Source organism: Colossoma macropomum, unplaced genomic scaffold (genome assembly GCF_904425465.1).
Source record: "Colossoma macropomum unplaced genomic scaffold, Colossoma_macropomum, whole genome shotgun sequence".
Lineage (NCBI taxonomy): Eukaryota > Metazoa > Chordata > Actinopteri > Characiformes > Serrasalmidae > Colossoma > Colossoma macropomum.
The window spans coordinates 24129733-24149253 of record NW_023494795.1 but is presented as its reverse complement, the minus strand read 5'-3'; the positions used below and the strand labels follow the sequence as shown (position 1 = coordinate 24149253).

The 19521-nt window shown below is 36.5% G+C and overlaps 1 protein-coding gene across 2 annotated transcripts; it reads left to right on the top strand.

Annotated features, from left to right (window-relative positions):
* Nucleotides 1–1324: 1324 nt before the first annotated feature.
* asb2a.1 (ankyrin repeat and SOCS box containing 2a, tandem duplicate 1) lies at nucleotides 1325–18014 on the top strand. 2 transcript variants are annotated; one of them, XM_036581947.1, is made up of 11 exons: nucleotides 1325–1551; nucleotides 3556–3858; nucleotides 7667–7789; nucleotides 7944–8113; nucleotides 8225–8380; nucleotides 11156–11401; nucleotides 11502–11673; nucleotides 13528–13578; nucleotides 14228–14783; nucleotides 15655–15808; nucleotides 16845–18014. In XM_036581947.1, the coding sequence occupies exons 2-11, from the start codon at nucleotides 3572–3574 to the stop codon at nucleotides 17003–17005; spliced, it is 2076 nt and encodes a 691-aa protein (XP_036437840.1). In that variant the 5' UTR covers nucleotides 1325–1551; nucleotides 3556–3571; the 3' UTR covers nucleotides 17006–18014. The 2 variants fall into 2 exon arrangements, with proteins under 2 accessions (XP_036437840.1, XP_036437841.1); XM_036581948.1 differs by lacking the exon at nucleotides 13528–13578 and having other exon boundaries at nucleotides 1330–1551.
* The last annotated feature ends 1507 nt before the right edge of the window (nucleotides 18015–19521 follow it).

Here is a 19521-nt window from a genome sequence, read left to right as displayed (position 1 = left end):
GTGGTTGGATGTGCTCTATGATTAACTAGGTCATAATTTAATTCAGACAGTTAGGTAAGATGTGTACTGGAAAGATAGCTTCCCTCACTACACTGTTGTTATCATATGACATTAAGAGGCATATCAACTTTCAATGCTTTTGAAATAGTTATTTTTGTGGAAAGTTTGAAAAATGTCAACAATCTATGCACTATGACTTGTAATGATATTGAAACCCTTTTTGGTGCTAAATAGAACCTTTTTTAAATAACTATACATACATATTACACACAATAATGAATTAATTATTATTATTATTGAGCTTATACAGGGAATAGTTGAACTGTGCACTTCCATTCTTTTTTAGACAGCCTTGTATACATATATATATACAACAGCAACAACAACAACAACAACAACAATAATAATAATAATAATAATAATAATAATAATAATAATAATAACAGATATAGTAGAGAATATAATAAGTAAGCATTATAAACATGTGGAGGAAACTGTAGACATAAGTAGCACACATAAAAAGACATTTCTTAAACTGCAAGAATTATGTAAGCATTCAAATGGTTATTTAAGTTGTGATGGTTTGATATTTGACCATTGCTTTTACTCAAGAACCCTTAAAGTACCCCTATTAAGAGGTTAAGAGTGTACTTGATTTTGTCTGCAAAGCAAAAAACAAGACTCATTCAGTGACAACTAAATGAACTGATGGACCTCTAACAAGACAAATTAAACCCTGAAGGCCATCCAGAATCTGAATATGTCAGCCAGGGGAATAATAATTCCATTGCAGGGTCATATGAGGTTAGCTTGCTACAAGTAAATGGCAGGATGAAGCAACTGCAAAGTGAATAGAATTATAACCTTAATATTTATATAATCTTTCTTATTCACATAAGCTCTTTTTGTTGACCTAGACTGACTTGTACATTTACCCTTAAATGAAAGCAATTGAAAAGAAGTCTCTTCTTTACATACACTTTCTTTCTCACTGACCTAGGATGACCTGTATGCTCACTCTTAAATTAAAGCAACTGTTTGCAGCAGTTAGACCTGTAAACAAAGAAAAAGAGTTCATAACCTTGCTCATAACCTCTTCCCCAGCTGTAGCATGATATGTCTGTCTATAAATAAGGAGCAAGTATTCACACTATTTCATGTCTCACTTGTCTTGTTGCTTTGGCTCTTCTGTAACTTGACACAATGAAAGCGGCCTAACAATTGCTTTAGCTTTGAAATTCTTGCTCTCCTGGTCGCCTGCCATGGGATTTCCATATGCACTTCTATTGCAACAGTGTGGATCCTTGTGGTTCCTCTTTAAATTCTAGGCCAACTATCTCTCAGGAGCAACCCGAGCTAAGAGGCTGGCAAACACTCTCCCTAGATCATGTGCACTCTCTAGACATGTAGCCTACTATAAACAGTGTGGAGAGGCTACAGAGATAGGGGCCTCTTTTGGCAGAGGACTACAGCGAGCTTAGCTAAAGCAAGTGTAAAAGCGTCTTTCTTCTTTTTCTTACTGAAACCTAAACTAGCATTTTTTAAAAAAAGGTAAGTGTCAAGGTTTTTTTGCATACTGTAGTACCGTGCTATGGTATATCTACTTTCATGGCATGCTTTGATTTCATTCATTCTGAGGTCTTTGATAATGTGCTGTATGGAAACGTTGTTAATCAATCCTACCATTTTAAATTCTTTTTATTGGTGCAGCAGTGACATATTTTGCATTTTATATGTAATTAGATACAATTTGCATGGGCACCTTAGAAATAGACTAAATATTTGAATCACATGTAAGATTCCAATTATCATTCTTTGCTAGTTGCTCTCCAATTCTATTGTTTATTTGTATGTATTTCTGTATTTTAAAAATTGTGATACGATGGTAAGAAAAGAGAGTTGGGCCATGCAATGTTCCCACAGAGTTGCTTGGTGCAGAGTTCTATTTATACATTGAAGGATAGATAAGCACATTCTGCCTTGACCTCGACACTCTTTCAGCTAGACAGCTAGGTCAGACACAATACTCCACACGCATGACTTTCGAAAACACATTGCAAAATCACCATGACCCAGTGACCTTCAGCAGGCTGCTTGCACAGCCACCGCAAGTTTAACAAAAACTTTGAGAAATTTGAAAAAAAGCAGACTAGCAGACTTTAGACGTACAAGAAAGAGTATATTCGAACTATTGAATAGCAGATGAAAATGTGCAGAATGTTTTAGAGCCTGCATATAGGAAAATCCAAAGGTTGTTTATGAATTATCTTTAAAATTGTTGTTAGTTATCTGTACTGCATCTTTATTATAAGTTTTACGCTACCACTTTACAATAAGACTACTTTTATAATGTCTTTATGAACATTTCATATTGATAGTTATGAGATCATAAACACCTAAAATCTTTTACAAGCGATTACAACACTAATTAAAAATGGCAACAGTGATTAGTGAGCCCATACTGCTTAACCTCACAATACTGCTGATTACTTTTTTCCCATCAGCCAGCATTACGCCTGTCAGCTTCATCAAAAATTCATATTCATCAAATTTAACAGGTCACTGTTACCCTTTTTATGCATTTGTTATAAATGTTTACGGGACACTCCAGCCAAAAAAATAAAATAAATTACCTACATTGCTACTTCTGTCTCACTTATCTCTTACAGCACTGCTGCAGTAGTCTCTAGAGTCTCAGAGATTTCCTGATTTAAAGAGTAGGAAAACCCTTTTGATGATGCACCTTTAAGGTAAAGGGCAATTTGAAAGACTACACATATTTTGGGGTGGATACTTGGGGTTGTGCTGGGTACTCTAGTGAGAGGATGGACAAAAACATAAAAACAATTCAAAATTAAATCAAGAAAGTTTCTCTGTCTAAGATGTGATGTTCTCTTACGACAGCAGATTCCCAACAACTGCCATTTGCCATCAGGAGCCCAGTAACATAGAAGTACTGTCTCTCTCTATTAGTATAGAAAGATGCTTTGCAATCCAAGGCATCAGTCACATGCAGACAGAATGTGAGCACCTAGCATTTTTCTACAAGCTAATCAACAATGAGCTGAGAGGATGACAGGACATACAGCTGGTTTGTGAGTCACGGCAGAATTTGCTTAAAGCTCACACCCTCCTAGGTGGGTAAATGTCGTTATAGGAGGCCAATAATGAGGTGTGAACTGTTCAGTATTCATCATGATTCCAAGAATCACTGCATGTTTCCATAGCCTACGCATCAAGTGTAATTAGTACATATCTAGGTTCCTTTTGCAGCAGAGGCAAAGTTAGATACAGTATAACAGTATAACCAGTGTTGTCTTTCATTTCAATCAACATTTTTCATCAACATTTTTAGGTATTATGAAGAAAGTTGTACACTAATGTTTCTTATTAGGTTGAACAAAACTTCGATGAGTGCTAATGAAAATCTTGTCCAACATCACAACAGCTGATATGAAAGAACACATTTGTAGGTAGAGCTAAAAAGGACAGTTCCACCAAGTTCACCATACAAAATAGATAAATAGTAAATTCCTTGTACTGGTGACATTTTAGGGTGCAGAAACCTACTATGGCGGCTGCCAGTGTGTCTATGCCAGGGTCCACGGACACCAGCCTGGGCTTTGATGACTACAGTCTCTACAGTAACCTGTCTGATGATGAGCTCATGCAGCTAGCAATCGAGCGCAGCCTCACAGATTCCCAAAGCTCTACCTCCAGAAGTGAAACCACAAAGACCTCCATCCCCACGAGCAGGCCAACTCCAGTAATTGCACGCCCACCTCAACCATCACCTCCAGCGGCTGTGCAGCAGCCACGGCGGCCTACTCCAGAGCCATGCCCTGCAAACCCGCCCAGGTACAGTGGGGTGAAGGGGACAATAGTGAAAGCAGAAAACAATAGCAGATGAAAAACTAACAAAACATTGTCATACTCTTTGAACAGTAACAGCATCATGCCCATGCCAGTGTTTAATATGAAATGTGTCAGCATAACCATATACATGTGAAATTTTGACTGCAGGACAGCAACTGAAGGGTTAGATTAAGAAAGCCATAGTGCTTTTTTAGCTCATTTTAGCTAATCTAAGGGGACAGCTTGACTTCTGTGTTTAAGCAATTAGCAGGTTTGATAAAAAGTTAGACGCAGATTTAACTTAACTGAATCACGGCACAGGATGTTACTGCCAGGAGCTAATGCTAATGGCAAAATAAACAAGAATTCCACTCATTCTCAAACTTTCTGCATGATTGAATCATTGAGATGTCAGCAGAGTCATTCAGAATGGTTTGAAATGAAACAGTGCATTGCTGAACAATCTGCCAAGTCAGATTTCTTTACAGTGGTGGTGTTAGGAACCAGGGGCTGCCATGAATACAATGCAAATATAGCCCTTTTATTTACTGTCCAAAATTACCAGTGAACGTATACATGTTTTATATGTAATGTTGATTATGGTAAAATAGTGGGATTTCCATACAGTGCTCTCCACCACAAGTGGCTTCTAAAAACATGTTTTAGGCCAAAACCTTATTGTGCAACTTTTGGAAAACAATGTCTCAGGCATCAGGCAATGTATTCATAATCATTTGATCTAATACCTTTATATGATGTAGGTTTTAGCAGCATTAAATGCTTCGGATGTCTGGTTACTATCATGATTATTAACAATTCTGACTTCTGAGGTTTGTCTAAAATAATGCATTTCACATAAAAACTACTATGAATTACTTTGTTTGCATCTTAATGATTATTGTTAGCTAAATTAACTGTAATGAAAGTAATTTAAAGAGCAATTCGAGGCAAACAGTGGTCTATTAGCATCAAAAATCTTTTATGTAATATTCCGTTGTTGCTAAATTACATGTGTAAATCTTTTACCAAAAATCCATTGTTTTAAGAACGAGCAAGAAACTGAATAGACTGGCTGCAATCTGTGTCTCCCTAAAGACCCACAGCAAAATCCTGAATAATACAATTCTGTTTCTGAGTGCAAAGTTACAAAGTTAGATTTATAAAGAGACTAATAATTAGGCCTAGTATTTAATTCCATTTAAATGAGAGATCTAAGCTAAAACACTAAAACACAGTGTGAAATAAGTAAAATGTGGGACAAGATAAGAGAATATATTTTGTTACTTGTGATTCAATGGACTTTAAGGTTTATCAAGTTATTCCAAAAATCTAATTGAAAAATATAATCTTTTGCTGCAACCCCTTGTCTAATTTAGTCATTATTTAACTGTACAATTTTAAACAGTATGAGATACAGGTAGAATTAATAATGTTTAACATTGAGAAGTGTGTTCCTAAACAACTATAAGCCAAAGTGAGTCTGCAGTTTACCCTCACCTAGAGTTTATCTGACGCAGTACTCACTTGTCCACTAAATGCTAGCTGGCAGAAAGAGGTGTCACTTACAGACACCCGACACCTGCTCCACTGACTGGACATCAGCAAGCCATGTGCATTGCACCTGTCCCCGTACATCGTGGGTATGGGACCCCTAACAACCAACATAAAATACTCATTAGCATGAACTCCAGTTGGACCAATCCCCAGAGTTCACATGCCACCAAGGAGAAAAATAGAAGCACAACCTTCTGCTCTGCCCCTGATCCACTCAGCTGGAATTCCATTGTGCTTAAAGCACACTTTAAGTAACCCTAGAACAAACCCTTTCAAATCCTTCTGATTATGGCCAATCAGTTGTAAAAATTGTTTGCAGTTTTGCTCAGGAGCATTTTAGCAGCCATACTGTTACAATAGCTTCTGTTTCTGTACTGCTGTGCACAGTTAATATAAAATGCAATATAAATAAGTAAATTATAGTAAGTGATGAGCTTGCTAAGGTGCTGAACAACTCATATTCACCTTCAGCATGGGAAAGATCTCTGACATTTAAGGCTGTGGAGTAAATTGTACATGAAATGGCAAACAAAAATAGACATTGTCAAAAAGTAATACATCATATGATGTCTGTTATTTAAAAAATAGGATGTGTCAATGTTAAAAAGTAGTTTCCCCAGCAGGTTTGGGGATAAAGAGAGAGAGAATGTTCCAAGGAAATCCAGGAAAAGGATTTTTGATTTGTCATATGATCTACCCATTTGGTTTGTCTTAATTATTTATTGTTATTATTAAAAAAAAAGGCTTCTCAATGCAAGTTGACTTCTTACTGTGAGTTGGCTCCCAGCATTCACCTAAAAAAGTTGCCTCAAAAAGCCAACTTGTTCATGAACAACACATAACTAGGGTGCACTCTTGTTGACACAGACTTTAAATTATGCACACACAGCCTTTATAGTCTCCATAAAAACTATATGGCTAATAGAATGGGACACTGGAGTAGCTGCTCATGAACCTAAAGTCACTGCACTGAAAGCCAAGCATCAGCTAGACTAGTATAAGGCCCCCACAGCATCAGGCTGTGGAGCAGAGGAACTTGGCTCTCTGAAGTGATGGAGCTCCATCCAAAATCTTTGGAATGAGTTTAGTGGCATTTGTGATGCAGAACTAATCATCCAACATCAGTGACCTCACTAATGCTTTCATGGCTGAATGCAGTCAAATCCTCACAGCAGTGTTACAACATCTAGTGTAAAGACTTCCCAGAAGAGTAGAGTCTGACTGAGGACAAACTCTCTATGAATGCCCCTAATTTCAGAAAAAGTGTTGAATGAGCAAGTTTCTACAAATTTTTGGACTTTGTTTTGAGCTTTGCATAAGCTTGCATGCTTCATATGAACCTTGACACTGTCACGTCTCAAAAATTAGTTGGGAATGGAAAATGCAAAAAAACAAAGAAATAAATAACACAAGAGATTACTTTACCATAATTTTGAGGCATTGCTAGAGCTGCATGTGACACCGGAGCAGTAACACGGAATTGCAGTTGTTTGGTGAACAATAAAATTTTCAGAATTTTCCACTTACTCCAGATGTAGTCAATCAGCAAAGTGTCCAAACTGTTTTTCTTAATTTAGCTCGGGAGCTACTAATCTAACATTGCCAACAAATAGTCAATAGTCAACTAAATCTTTTCCATGAATACATGGCCAAAACGTCTCTGAACGCATTCAGATCTCATCCAGGTCTTCATCTTCATTAAGGTTGTGCAAGCTTGTCAATGTGTCGAAGGAAAGTCTGTCCACTTGACGGCCATCTTGGCAATGCCCCCAGCAGTTATTTTTCAGTCATACAAGGAGGGCTGATTTGGGAGAAACTGCAAATTTACACTTACATTACAATCAAAAATGTAATCACTGGCAAAATCTGACGTAAACAGTGCAAACATTTTGTACCTATTTGGCTCAAATAATGCAAAAAATATGCTTATTAAATTGTTCTGGCTACTGCATATGTGCTATCTGCATATCTCCACAACGCAATGCTTTTCCCACTTACACTTTAACCAGCAAGAGAACTGGCTTTTATATTGAAAAACAGGCATGTTGAGCATTATGAGCTTTTCCATTCATTTTTCAATGAGTGACCCATCTCCTCCTTCAGAATGTCTCTGGTGTGGTTTAGGACACAGTGTGACCTACTGTAAACTACAGACACCTGTTTTCTCAAGTGGTTGATTACAATAGTCTTTTACTATAGTTTCTATACATTATGAATCTAATATGTTTTAATAAAGCACACACTTTTCTGTTCATAGGGACATGCATAACCAACAGATTCCTCTCATAGTTAGTCACTTTGTCACCGGCAATGGCAAACGAATGGTCGCATATCGCAGATACGATGGTACGCTGGTAGAAGTGAAGCCAGAGGCTGAAGTGTGAGTATACTGACCTCTGAAAACTTCTCTGAACTTAGACATGTAGATCTTCATACTTCATGAAAGTAAACCTGTTCTGCTAGTCACTTTGTTCTGAGTCTCATTTCATCTGGGTTCTCTGAAGTTTCATGTCTTGCTTTACACTTGCTGATAGAGAAGAGGATCCTATTGTGAAGGCTATTCGAGTTGGAGACGTGGGAACCTTACGGCAAATCATCAAAAAGCCAGACTGCAATGTTCTCATACCAAACCAATATGGATGGATTCCTCTTCATGAGGCTGCATACTATGGCCAAGATCAATGTCTTAAGGCACTCCTGAGAGGTAGGATGAAAGCAATAATCTCTGCCCATTTGCTATCTTAGTAAGTCTAACTTTACTGACTTCACACTTCATTCCAATGTTTATGTTTTGTCTATGTTGCTATTGTTAAAGTACAACCTGGGATGATTAACAAGCACACTTTGAAGGATCAGACTGCTCTTCTCCTGGCTGTGTCCAGGGACAATGCAGACTGTGTGGAATGTCTTCTTGAGAGAGGGGCTGACCCAGATCTTGCGAACCAGGACAAAGAGACACCCCTATATAAAGGTACACATGTAGCCAAGCTTGGTTCTACAGGGGTGCAAAGCATGAATCACACCCTGAATTGACTTCCTAAATCATACATCCTTCCTAACTCTGATAGCATAGTTTGAAGACGTCAATTAGCCTTCATAGCACACATGCATCTGATAATGCCTAAAGTGTGAGAGTGTTTACTGTACTGATGGGAAATTACATTCATTTTATCAAACCATTTGTTTCAATTTCTCCAATATCTGATTCAGCTGATTCTTTATTATGCAGGTAGGGTCACCACTTCAGCCCTGTAAAATCCTAAAAAGAATCGATTCCTTGATTCCAGGCATTTGGAATTTGAGCTAAGCTTTGGACTTTATTCCCTCTGTGAGCATGAGATATTCTGCTGTCACTGTCTAGACACACTCAAAAATGATTTATGGCCATCATAAACATTAAGCAAATATTTTACATAAAACTTATTTAAAAAACATAAAAAATACTTTACTTATTTACATTCATTAGAAGCAACCCAGTTTGGATAAATCCATCCTGATTTAATTGAATTGTATAAGACCTTTTAGATTTTTCCACTAAATCTTATTAGGAGGCAGTGCTCATGTGCAATAGTAACAGGAAACGCATCATCAACCAGGAAATTGCTTCAGCTGGCATAGTGGAAATGAAATGGCTCATTTTATTTTTACAGTCTCCTGTCATCCTTTGTTATGCAGTGAAACTGCAATGAAATAGTGATGCGCATTAACTTCATTTGTGTTTTTAATGTTTTTGACCATATATTAATGTTTCATTTTGCTTATTTTGAGAGATACTCTAGACAACACCAGCGAACTAGCTAGCTAGCATCCTTGCCAGGTCTGCTGTCATGTTAACGGGTACACAAGGTAGATTAAATAAACAATGGGAGTGATTTATTGTGAAGCATAGAATATAAAGATGTATTCTATTAATATTCAAATCAACAGTTCATGTTTTTTGTAACTGTAGGTGACCTCGACATGTTAGCATGGCATGAAGTGACTGATAGTGTTAGCTAGCTAACTTGTATGATGATTAGCATGAGAGTCGCACCTCAATAGGAAAGTTGTGCACATAAACATTTGCTTTAATTAGTAGTTAAGTTGCAAGTGAACAGAAATTCTAAACCAGGGAATTTGATCACAGCTGAAATATATAAAGTTATGTTTACTTTTTTCACATTAGACTTTAAAGTTTACATGTGTCTTGTAATGAGCCTCAGCAAATACTGTTTAATATAATTTGGACTACAACAAATGTTTGTGAATTTAACATATATTGTCATTTAATACATTTACACAGTCTAAGCTATTGTGCTGTGAATACAGAAGGTAGTATTAACTCTTTAGAAATACATAAATGTTATGTAAAAGAATTGCATAAATCCTTCTAAGTACTTCTAATTGAAATGTTATTTAATTCATTCAGGTTTATTGAAAATGATGGAGAAACATACATTATAATAGCATTTTTTACATTGGATTTATGTATTTAAATTGAATGGAAAATTGACATGTAACTAAAATACATAAGTTTTAACTTTTGGGCTTAAATATTTTTTGAGTGCAGTCTATCTGAAAAATACATTTCTCCACGACTCACACATGAATAGTCAAGCTGTACTTCACTTTAAACAAAATGGAAAACAAAGTAAAAGTAAAATTAGTAAAGTAAAATTGGCTTACACTGCAAAACTGGTATCTTGGCAAGTATAGGAAGTTTCATTTAGTCAAAATATCTAATATTCATGTTAATTCAATCTCATGTTGAGATTGTTGTAAGCTTATTATGAGATTATTTAACTTGTTTTGAATCAAGAAAAAAAATGAATGGCAGATACTTTTGCTTTATGAATAGTATATATTAGTATATAATAAACCTGGGATTTTGAGGGGTTAAAAAATACCTCATTTATTAAATAAAAAAAATATGTAATACAAGTAAAAATGTCTAGAAATAAGTTAAATAATCATAGAATAAGCTTACAACAATCTCAACATGAGAATATTAAACGTATATTGACTAGATTATAAGATACTTTCACTTGCTGAGATGACCTTATTTACAGTTTACAATCAAACTACTTAGCCAGTACTAAAACATCCACCCACCTGAAGGAGTTGACAGAGGAGAATCAGGGACAACAATTTCTTTCCTAAGGTCAAATATATTTAATATTGTTCTCATTATTTTTGCCAGATTTCTTTTATATGTCTTGGTTTTTTGGAATCGATTCTTAGAATCAACTCCCTTCACATGGAATCAGTATCAGAGCCACCTCCAAAATTTCTGTAGTCAAATTGGCTGAGTAGCAACCCTACAGTGGATGTTGGCTAGCAAGAAGTCTACGTAAATCGATGCACCCCACCCTTTATTTTTATTGTACACTCAGTCATTTTGTTCTAGAACCAGGGCTACTAGCATCCATTCTTGAGCCAAGCTTGCTTATATCTGTCTTACATTCTCTCTTAAGCATGAAGCTTGTCAGATTGGCAGACCTGGCTTTACATCTCATTAGATTAAATATGTGGAACATTCAGCCTGCATCATAGCAAAAAAGCACTTCATTGAGTTAAAGACATGATGGGCCACATTCAAGGCCTTCATCTGAGATGTTTCAAAGGTACCTCAGGCACATTGACACAATAAAGTGCTTTCTTTACTGTGCTGCAAAGTGCTGCATCTTTTTTTTGTATTCAGTTGCATCTCACTCATAGTTGTTCAAAGCACCTCTTTTTCCTTTGTCTTGGCTATACATTTCCCCAGCTTGTGAGAAGGAGAACTCCACCATTGTTGCCATGCTGCTGAATTACAAAGCCAATGTGAACAAGAGCTGTATCCAAGGCTGGACTGCTCTCCATGAGGCTGTGTGCAGGAACAATGTGGAGATCTGTGAGATGCTGGTGAAGGCAGGTGCCAAAATCAGCACGGCCAACATGTACGGCATCACACCCATCTTTGTGGCAGCTCAAACTGGAAATGTGGATGCACTTCGGTTCCTCTTGAAAAATGGTATTTTGAAAAAGGTTTTGCCACTAATCAGAACTGTGCTGGTGTAGCAGAGATATCACAAGTGAAAGTATTAAAAGTCTGTGTTTCTGTTTAATATCAGGGGCAGATATCAACAGCCAGGCAGCAGATGGAGCCACAGCACTGTACGAAGCCTGTAAGAATGGTCACGTGAACGTTGTGGAGTTCCTTCTGTCTCAAAACGCGGATGCCAACAAGCCAGGCAGGACTGGACTGCTGCCAATACATATTGCTGCTCAGCGTGGAAATGATGGGTGAGCAAAAGTCATTCACTGTAGAATCATAATCCGTAGGCTGACTCTCAAGTTATGTTTTTGGTTACATATGCACAATGTACAGTACTTTAGCAATCAGTGCTAAAATGTGTTCAAATTCTATGTAAACCTTATTTTGCGTGGATCAGGATTGGTTAGCGCAAATGTTGGTTGGTACAGGGTTAATGTATGGGTCAGTATGAAGAACTCTAACAAAAATGTAATAAAAAAATATGCATTTCTGTAACATGCCCTGAATGTTATAATCTGGTGGGGATCTTTTTTCTGTGTTTAAACAAAAATGTTTCCCTGAGTAAATACACTATAGAAAAAGAGACATAGGAAAAAGTTGTGTTCTGTTGGTGGAGTTTGTTGGCACATTGATTTTGGGCTTTGGAGTTGGTTGGCACATTGATTTAAGGTTTGGGGTTGGTTGGCACATGTGTCAGCCTGTGTAGGGCTATTGTCACAACCATGTATTATTTTAGATTATTGGCTTTACACATTCTAAAAAGCATACTACCTTGAACCCAACACTATTTATGTTTTAAATAAGGGCTATTTATTTTAATAGATTTAACTTTTATTTCATTTTAACAAAACAGTATTTAATTCACTAAATAGAGGAAGGATTGCTCATGATAAATTGTGATGTTTTAATATAGTCTAATAAAAATTTAATTGATAAATTGGCCCAGGTTGATGATGCTGTTATTGTTATTGTTGTTAATATTATTAGCAGTTTTTTATTCAAGACAAGATGATTATATATAAAAAAAAATTGTAACAAATGGGTTGAGAGAGGCTGCATTAAAAGAGTGCCCTTATTAGGGGAAATCCTATATCAGAGTCATAACAGGCTGAGGTCAGATCACAGGCAAGCAGATCCATTATTCCATTATTCAAAAACCAGGAGACAAAGCAAGAGTCTAAACACTGCACCAAACTAGCAAAGAAAGGCTCAGCACTCAGGTAAGGACACAGAGACTTTACAACTAGCAGGTCAAGCAAAAGGGTTTATATATGTGGGCTAATGTCCTTGGAATGGGTTAAAGGTGTGTGTAGTTATGGAGGAGTGGAGCCAGTCAGGATTAAAAGTTGGAATGAGCCATTCTACATAAAAGCAGTCCAAAAAGTTTCAAAGAGACCTCAAGACAAAATTAAACAATCATTACATTTAATGAATTCAAAACATCATTTGGTTGCTGTCAAAAGTTTTTGATATTTGCAGTTTGGCTTAATTTAAAAATTAGGATTATTTCTAATTGTTGCTTTATTCTTAGAAACCTTGTGTGCCAACTATCCCCACAACGTGACAGCTGGCCCCATGTTAGGGCTGGTTGGCACAAGTGCACAACTTCAATATACTAATTCTAGGAAACATTTTCAGACATTAAAATTGTTTGTTATGCTGTTCAACTTTCATTTGCTGCTAGGGGGTTGTTGTAGTATATGGTATGCCTGGGATATACAGCAGAGAGTGAAAACTGTGCCAACATTCCCAGCTCCTCCTATACATTCTTGTGATCATCATGTCAGTTTCTTCTAGCACAAAAAACATACTTTCTGTTAGTGACTGCAGAAACTGCAATGCTTAATAATGCAGTTGTTCTCAGATCAGATTGGATACATAATATCTATAAAACCTGTCTAGCCCAGGCTCACTGTCAGCATGTCACATGTATTTTCAGTAGTTTTTTATACTGGGGGAATGTTTACTGCATAAGTGTACCTTTAATTTAATTATTTGTATTTTTATTCTTGTTAAAAGTATTTTTTAAAAATAAACTAATAAATGAAAATGCTACCCAAGACATGATTTAGTGCATCTCATGATCTTGCATCGGTTTTCAGCCGTGACCTCCTCACTTACGGGTGTACCCGCAAAAGTGACAAGGCGGTTAAGTAAGTCTTGGTGGCTGATTAATAGTTATGTTATTGCAACAAGGTGCTAAATTAACATGTAACATGTAACCTTAACCCAAGCTAACATATTGTCTATGCCAGTGGTGCCCAACTCTGGTCCTAGTGATCCTCTGCCGGGGAGAGTTTTGTTTCAGCTCTTCAGGCTGGTTTTAATATTCAAATGCTTCTGAAGGCTGTTAATTCACATGAATAGATCAGGGCTGGAGCTAAACTCTACAATGCGTTAGATCACCAGGACTAGGGTTGGGCACCTCTGGAATATGCTATACTGTAACATTAATAGTAAAATAAAAATGTAATGTTAATCTCCAAAAATTTTGCTTTAACCATGTGTGTTCTTTTGTTCTTTCACTAGTGTTTTCATTCCATTATCAAAAATCATTCGGAAACTCTCTCTGCACAGAACTTGCAGGGTCTTCCTTAATCATGTAAATAAAAATTAATCATCCTTACCTTTGGTGGCATGAGACCTCCTTCTGTTTTAAGTTATAATTTAAACACTGTTTCAGTGCTCTTGCTTAGCCCCTACTAAACCATCATCTCATATCATGTAAAATCCTAACAGAGTACTCTAGCACTGACATTATGGTGAATGGTTTTGCCTTAAAACTGTTTGACTGTATTTCAGAATCGTGTCCTTGCTGATTCCGGCCACCAGTAAGGCCCGAGTGAGGCGCACTGGCATTAGCCCGCTGCATCTGGCCGCAGAACGCAACAGGGACGATGTCTTGGAGCTTCTGATTGAGGCTGGCTTTGACGTCAATGCCATGCTGTCTGAGGACCGCAGAAAGATGTATGAAGATCACCGCAGCACTGCTCTATACTACGCCGTCATTAATAACAACATTGAGGCAACCAGCATGCTCCTGGAAGCCGGTGCCAGCCCAAACCTGGACACTTTCAGCCCTCTGCTAGTAGCCTTGAGGCAGGGCTGCATGACCACTGTGACATTACTGATTAAGCACGGTGCAAACATTAATGTGTATATCCCCACGCACCCCACCACCTTCCCAGCTACTGTAATGTTCTGCATGAAGTACCTCACAGTGCTCAAGTATCTAATGGACAATGGCTGCGATGCTTTGTCATGTTTTAACTGCGTGTACGGCAGCAATCCTCATCCACCTTTGAAGACCACACGCAGTAACAGAGAGGACAGTGAGCCACAGAGCGTCTGTGTTCAGGTAGGTATACACTATTGGGCAAAGATCAGAGACCAGATGCCTTCATTTATTTTATTTCCAGTTAAAAAAGCTATTATGTGTAAGTTGCTTATTTTTCATTGTCAGAAAAAAACTGAATATTTCACAAAAGCTAAATATAATATCTTTTTTTTTCAGTATTTAGTTTTAGATTTGCAATTTTTTTCTTTTTTCCTATTGGCTTTCCTCAGTAATCACTTCTTGACAGCTATCTATCTATCTATCTATCTATCTATCTATCTATCTATCTATCTATCTATCTATCTATCTATCTGTCTGTCTGTCTGTCTACCTATCTATCTATCTATCTATCTATGTCTATCTATCTATCTATCTATCTATCTATCTCTGCCACTAAGCTATCTGAGCTCTGCCACTGTCTTTTACATTGTGTGAAAATTTTGTGATGATTGTGCCAGTATAAATGCTCCACAATTGCTTCAAATAAAATCTCTTTCCATTAATCTACATTGAGAGTAAAGAATATATATATAAGAGTTATATAAATTTCCCCATGTTGGTATGACGGCAGTGCTGAGAATGGTCCACTACAAATATCTGGTCCACCAATAATATCTGGTCAGTGGTGATGCTTGATCTTATGGTGGTCCCTTTCCATTGATGCACAGAGTACAAGCGGGCTGATAAATTATGCAGCAACAGATAGGCTACAGAAAGTAAATGTAAACAAAAAACTACACAGCCATTGAGTGTACATTGTAGGTGTATCTAATAAACTGGCATCTCAGTCTACAATTTATGGTCTTGCCTGATATCTGTTTTCTGACTGCTCTTTCATGTTGTAGTTATATCCGTTATTTGAAGTTAAGTTTTAATATTTTCCCTTTTCTAGTTTTGTGAGGTGATCTCCACTGACACTTACAGTCGGTGGGCAGGACCCATCATAGACGTGCTGCTGGACTACGTTGGTCATGTCAAACTTTGCGCCCGGCTCATAGAACACTTGGACAGCTACCCGGACTGGGAAAGCATCAAGGAGAAAGCAAGTATGTTTATTACAACACAAAACCAGCCTATGTTGCTATGTTGCACTTGGTGAAGGATGTGTCTGTAATGTCCTCTCAGTTTTTTATTGTTTTATGATCAGCCATTTTACCCGCCCCCTCCACCCCCCCAAAAAAAACAAAAAACAAAAACTTATTGTTCAGTAATTAAACTTGAGGCCTATTATTTGTTCACTACCATTTCTAAAAAAGTGCATTTTCTGAAGAAAATACAGACTGAAAACACAGTTTAAGCACATCTCTGGTATTGCTAGGAGATTTCTAGGCAGCGCGTACGGTATTACAGGTGGCTGCAAGAGTGTTGATAATTGGTTTCTATGGTATTGTGGATGGCTGTTAGGTTGTTGCTAAGCAGTTGCTATGGTTTTGCAGGTGGTTGCTAGGGTGTTATTAAGTGGTTGCTGTGGTCTGAGGTGGTGTCTAGGCAGTTGCTATGGTATCTTACATGGTTGCTACATGTTTGCAGGTGGTTGCTATGATATTTTAGGTAGTTGTTAGGGTGTTGCTAGTCTACTTGTATCATAGTGACATAAGGGGTTGTACAAACTTTTGCACAACCATTTTTTTGAGCATTCTGGCATTCATTTTTATGGAAAAAAAATCAGATTTTTGCACAATAACTTCATAGAAAGCATACAGCAAATCAAAAAGCTGTGTACAAGCACACTTTTCACATTTAGATCAAACTTTCTAGAGTTGGTTTAGTATGGATATCTCAGGGACAGGTAGGGGAAAAAGAAGAAGAAAAAATGAAATAAATTGGATAACAGTAGTGTTGTACATTGCATAATGATCACTAAATTGAAAGAAACTAAAGTATATAGTTATGAATAGATTAGGAGTTAGATTAAGAAGAATCAGCAGGTTCACAGAGTTGAAGTTCTAGACATCAATCTTTGTCAGTAATCATTTGTATGGTCATCTGCTAAGCACCTGATACTGCACTATAAGACATGTAGACACATTTTACATTTTCAAACCTGAATTCATCCTGCTCTTCATTATGTTCTTGTTTCAGTGCCTCCACGGCCACTGATGCAGCTCTGTAGACTCAAGATCCGCCAGCTGCTCGGCATAAAGAGACTGAAGAAAATAAAAACCCTGCCCATACCTGGACGACTGATCAAATTCCTGAATCACGAGGAACGCACACAAGACTATTTTGGGTCTGAAGAGTAAACAGAAGAAGGGAAATAGAAGGAAACAGCATCCAGCGTATCACTGCAAACAGCTGTAGAATTTACTGTGCATTTGGCTCACTCATATTACAGTGTAGATGCATTTTGTGTGTATATATTTTTCAAACCTTTTCTATGTAAATAGCAGTTAAAAGCAGGAATGATATGACAATGTTGTAATGTAGAAAATGGTCTTAGTTATTAAATAGTAATTTATTTCTTCATAGTTTTCTTTGGTAACAGTGGTGGAGTTTAGCAAAACTGTTGTTTTAATCAATACAGCAGCCAAGTTAAATAATGTGCTTAATTTTATTTTGAAAAATACAAGTAATTATTTAATTGGTGAAGTTGATTTTTTCCACTGAAATCAAAATTCCAAGTTTGACACTACGTATTTTTTTAAGTATTTCTTATGAAAATCACAGTTAAAGATCTTAAAGAGCTCTAATGACAAAGGGTCATCTGATCCATGCAATTTATATTTGTTTAAAGTTTAACTTGAGTCTTGTTTCATTTCTTCATCACTGGTTAAGACAAGAGCTGTATGAGTAGTTTTATTGCAGTTTGGTTAATTATTTTAGGGTCTTTATTTGTCAAATAATTAGCCAAAAGCTTACTTTTTAGGTGAGGTTGAAGGTTTAAAGCTGTGTGAATGAAGTTAAACAACTGAGATTTGATTTGTCAGGCCTACTATGAAATGCAGAGCAAGATTTCCACATTCAGTTCTTCAAGCACTGACAATCACCTCTCTTCACTTGCTATGTAACACCAAGGCCTATCCCAATGATTTCTTTAAAATATCTTAAACCAACCACAGACAATATTATCTGCCCAGTGACTTAAATCCTAAAATTCAGGGGTTCTGAGTGTGGACACTAACAGGCACTAACAAAGAAAGATTTTTAAAACTGACAGTTGTGAATTTACTTTGCTTTAGTTCACTCCTTAATACTATGTATACAAAGAAAATGTCAATGGTGACCAAATATATTCATGTGGTAACAAATGTGCCTTACTGTGTGAATTTGCTGATTTTACTGAATTTACTTGAAGAAGCCTACGTTTAGAGACATCTAGTAACTATTTATTAAAATGTATTATGAATATTATTTCTTCCTGACTGTGTTTTCAAGAAATAAAGACACATCAATTGTCTACATGCATACACAGTCAGACTGCAAAGCATTGTCTGAATCATATGCTGGAAAACTTACACTGCTGCATCATTTGTCTAATACTAGCCCTGTAGAGCTAACAGTGGAAGAAACTGATTACTAAAGATGCTAGAACCATTTCTTGCATGTGTTGCACCTGTCCCTTGGTGTTATTTTCTAATATGAGCACCAGAGGGCACAATATGATCAAAACTGTCATTTCACATATATACAGAGTAAGAAATCTGCATGGAGTTTAACAAATACACATGGATACAAAATCAATCAACATCAAAAGTAGTCCAGTAAGACTATATATGTGTTTGTATGTGTTTAGATCTATATCTACATCTATATATCAATCTATACATATATACATATGTATGTATGTATAGTGCTGTGCAAAAGTAGCCATTTGAGAACATCGTTTTTAAACTTTATTTGCCTGTAAGTGGTGTTTATTTGCTCAGAAAAAAACACAAATATTGGAAAAGACACAACTAATATTAATACAATAAATAAATATTAAATACCACTTTTATGTCAATATGTTTATTTAATTATTTCCATATCTATCTTGGAAGAAGCTAGTAGTAATTATTAACATCCAATACCTGATTTGGCTTAATAAATGTTCCATTAAACTGCCAGGGAGCACAGGTTACAATACAAAAAATGTTTGTATGATACTTAAATTGATTATTATATAAAACACCCTGTACAATTTCAAAGGAAAAAGCAAGATGGAAATATAATAAAACATGTTTGTGAGACCTATCCGAGAACCTGAAGACAAGACATTCTTAATACTTTTTACTATGAATATATATATCATTTATTCTGATGTTAAATGTTGGTTTTAAACAGTAATTATACACTATAAGGACAGTAGTATTGGGACAACCTCACATTACACCTACACTGTTAGAAATAAATGTTCTGTGCAGGTACATTTTTCATTCATCGAGGTACAAACAATGTAAATGTACCCTCAAGGGTACAACAGTGGTTTTAAGGTCCAACTGTGTTCCTTAAATAAATTTATACTAGTGAAAAAGGGTATATTTGTAGTTTTTCATAACCTAATGTTTCAAAACAGAACAATACAATAAAAAGCCTGGAGATGAGATGGGGTTTGCGGAGTTAATACAACTTAGAAAATATCATTTCAGTGGATTATGGTACAATTTTGTGCCCTGACTAAAGGTACTTTAGATGTACCCTTGAGGGTCCCACCCCAGGAACAAGAGGGGTACTGCCCCAGTGACAGTTTACTACCTTTTTTTCTGAGAGTGTACAGGAGCTTTTACGACATCCTATTCTAAATCTATGGGCAGTAACATGGAGATCATTTAGATTTATA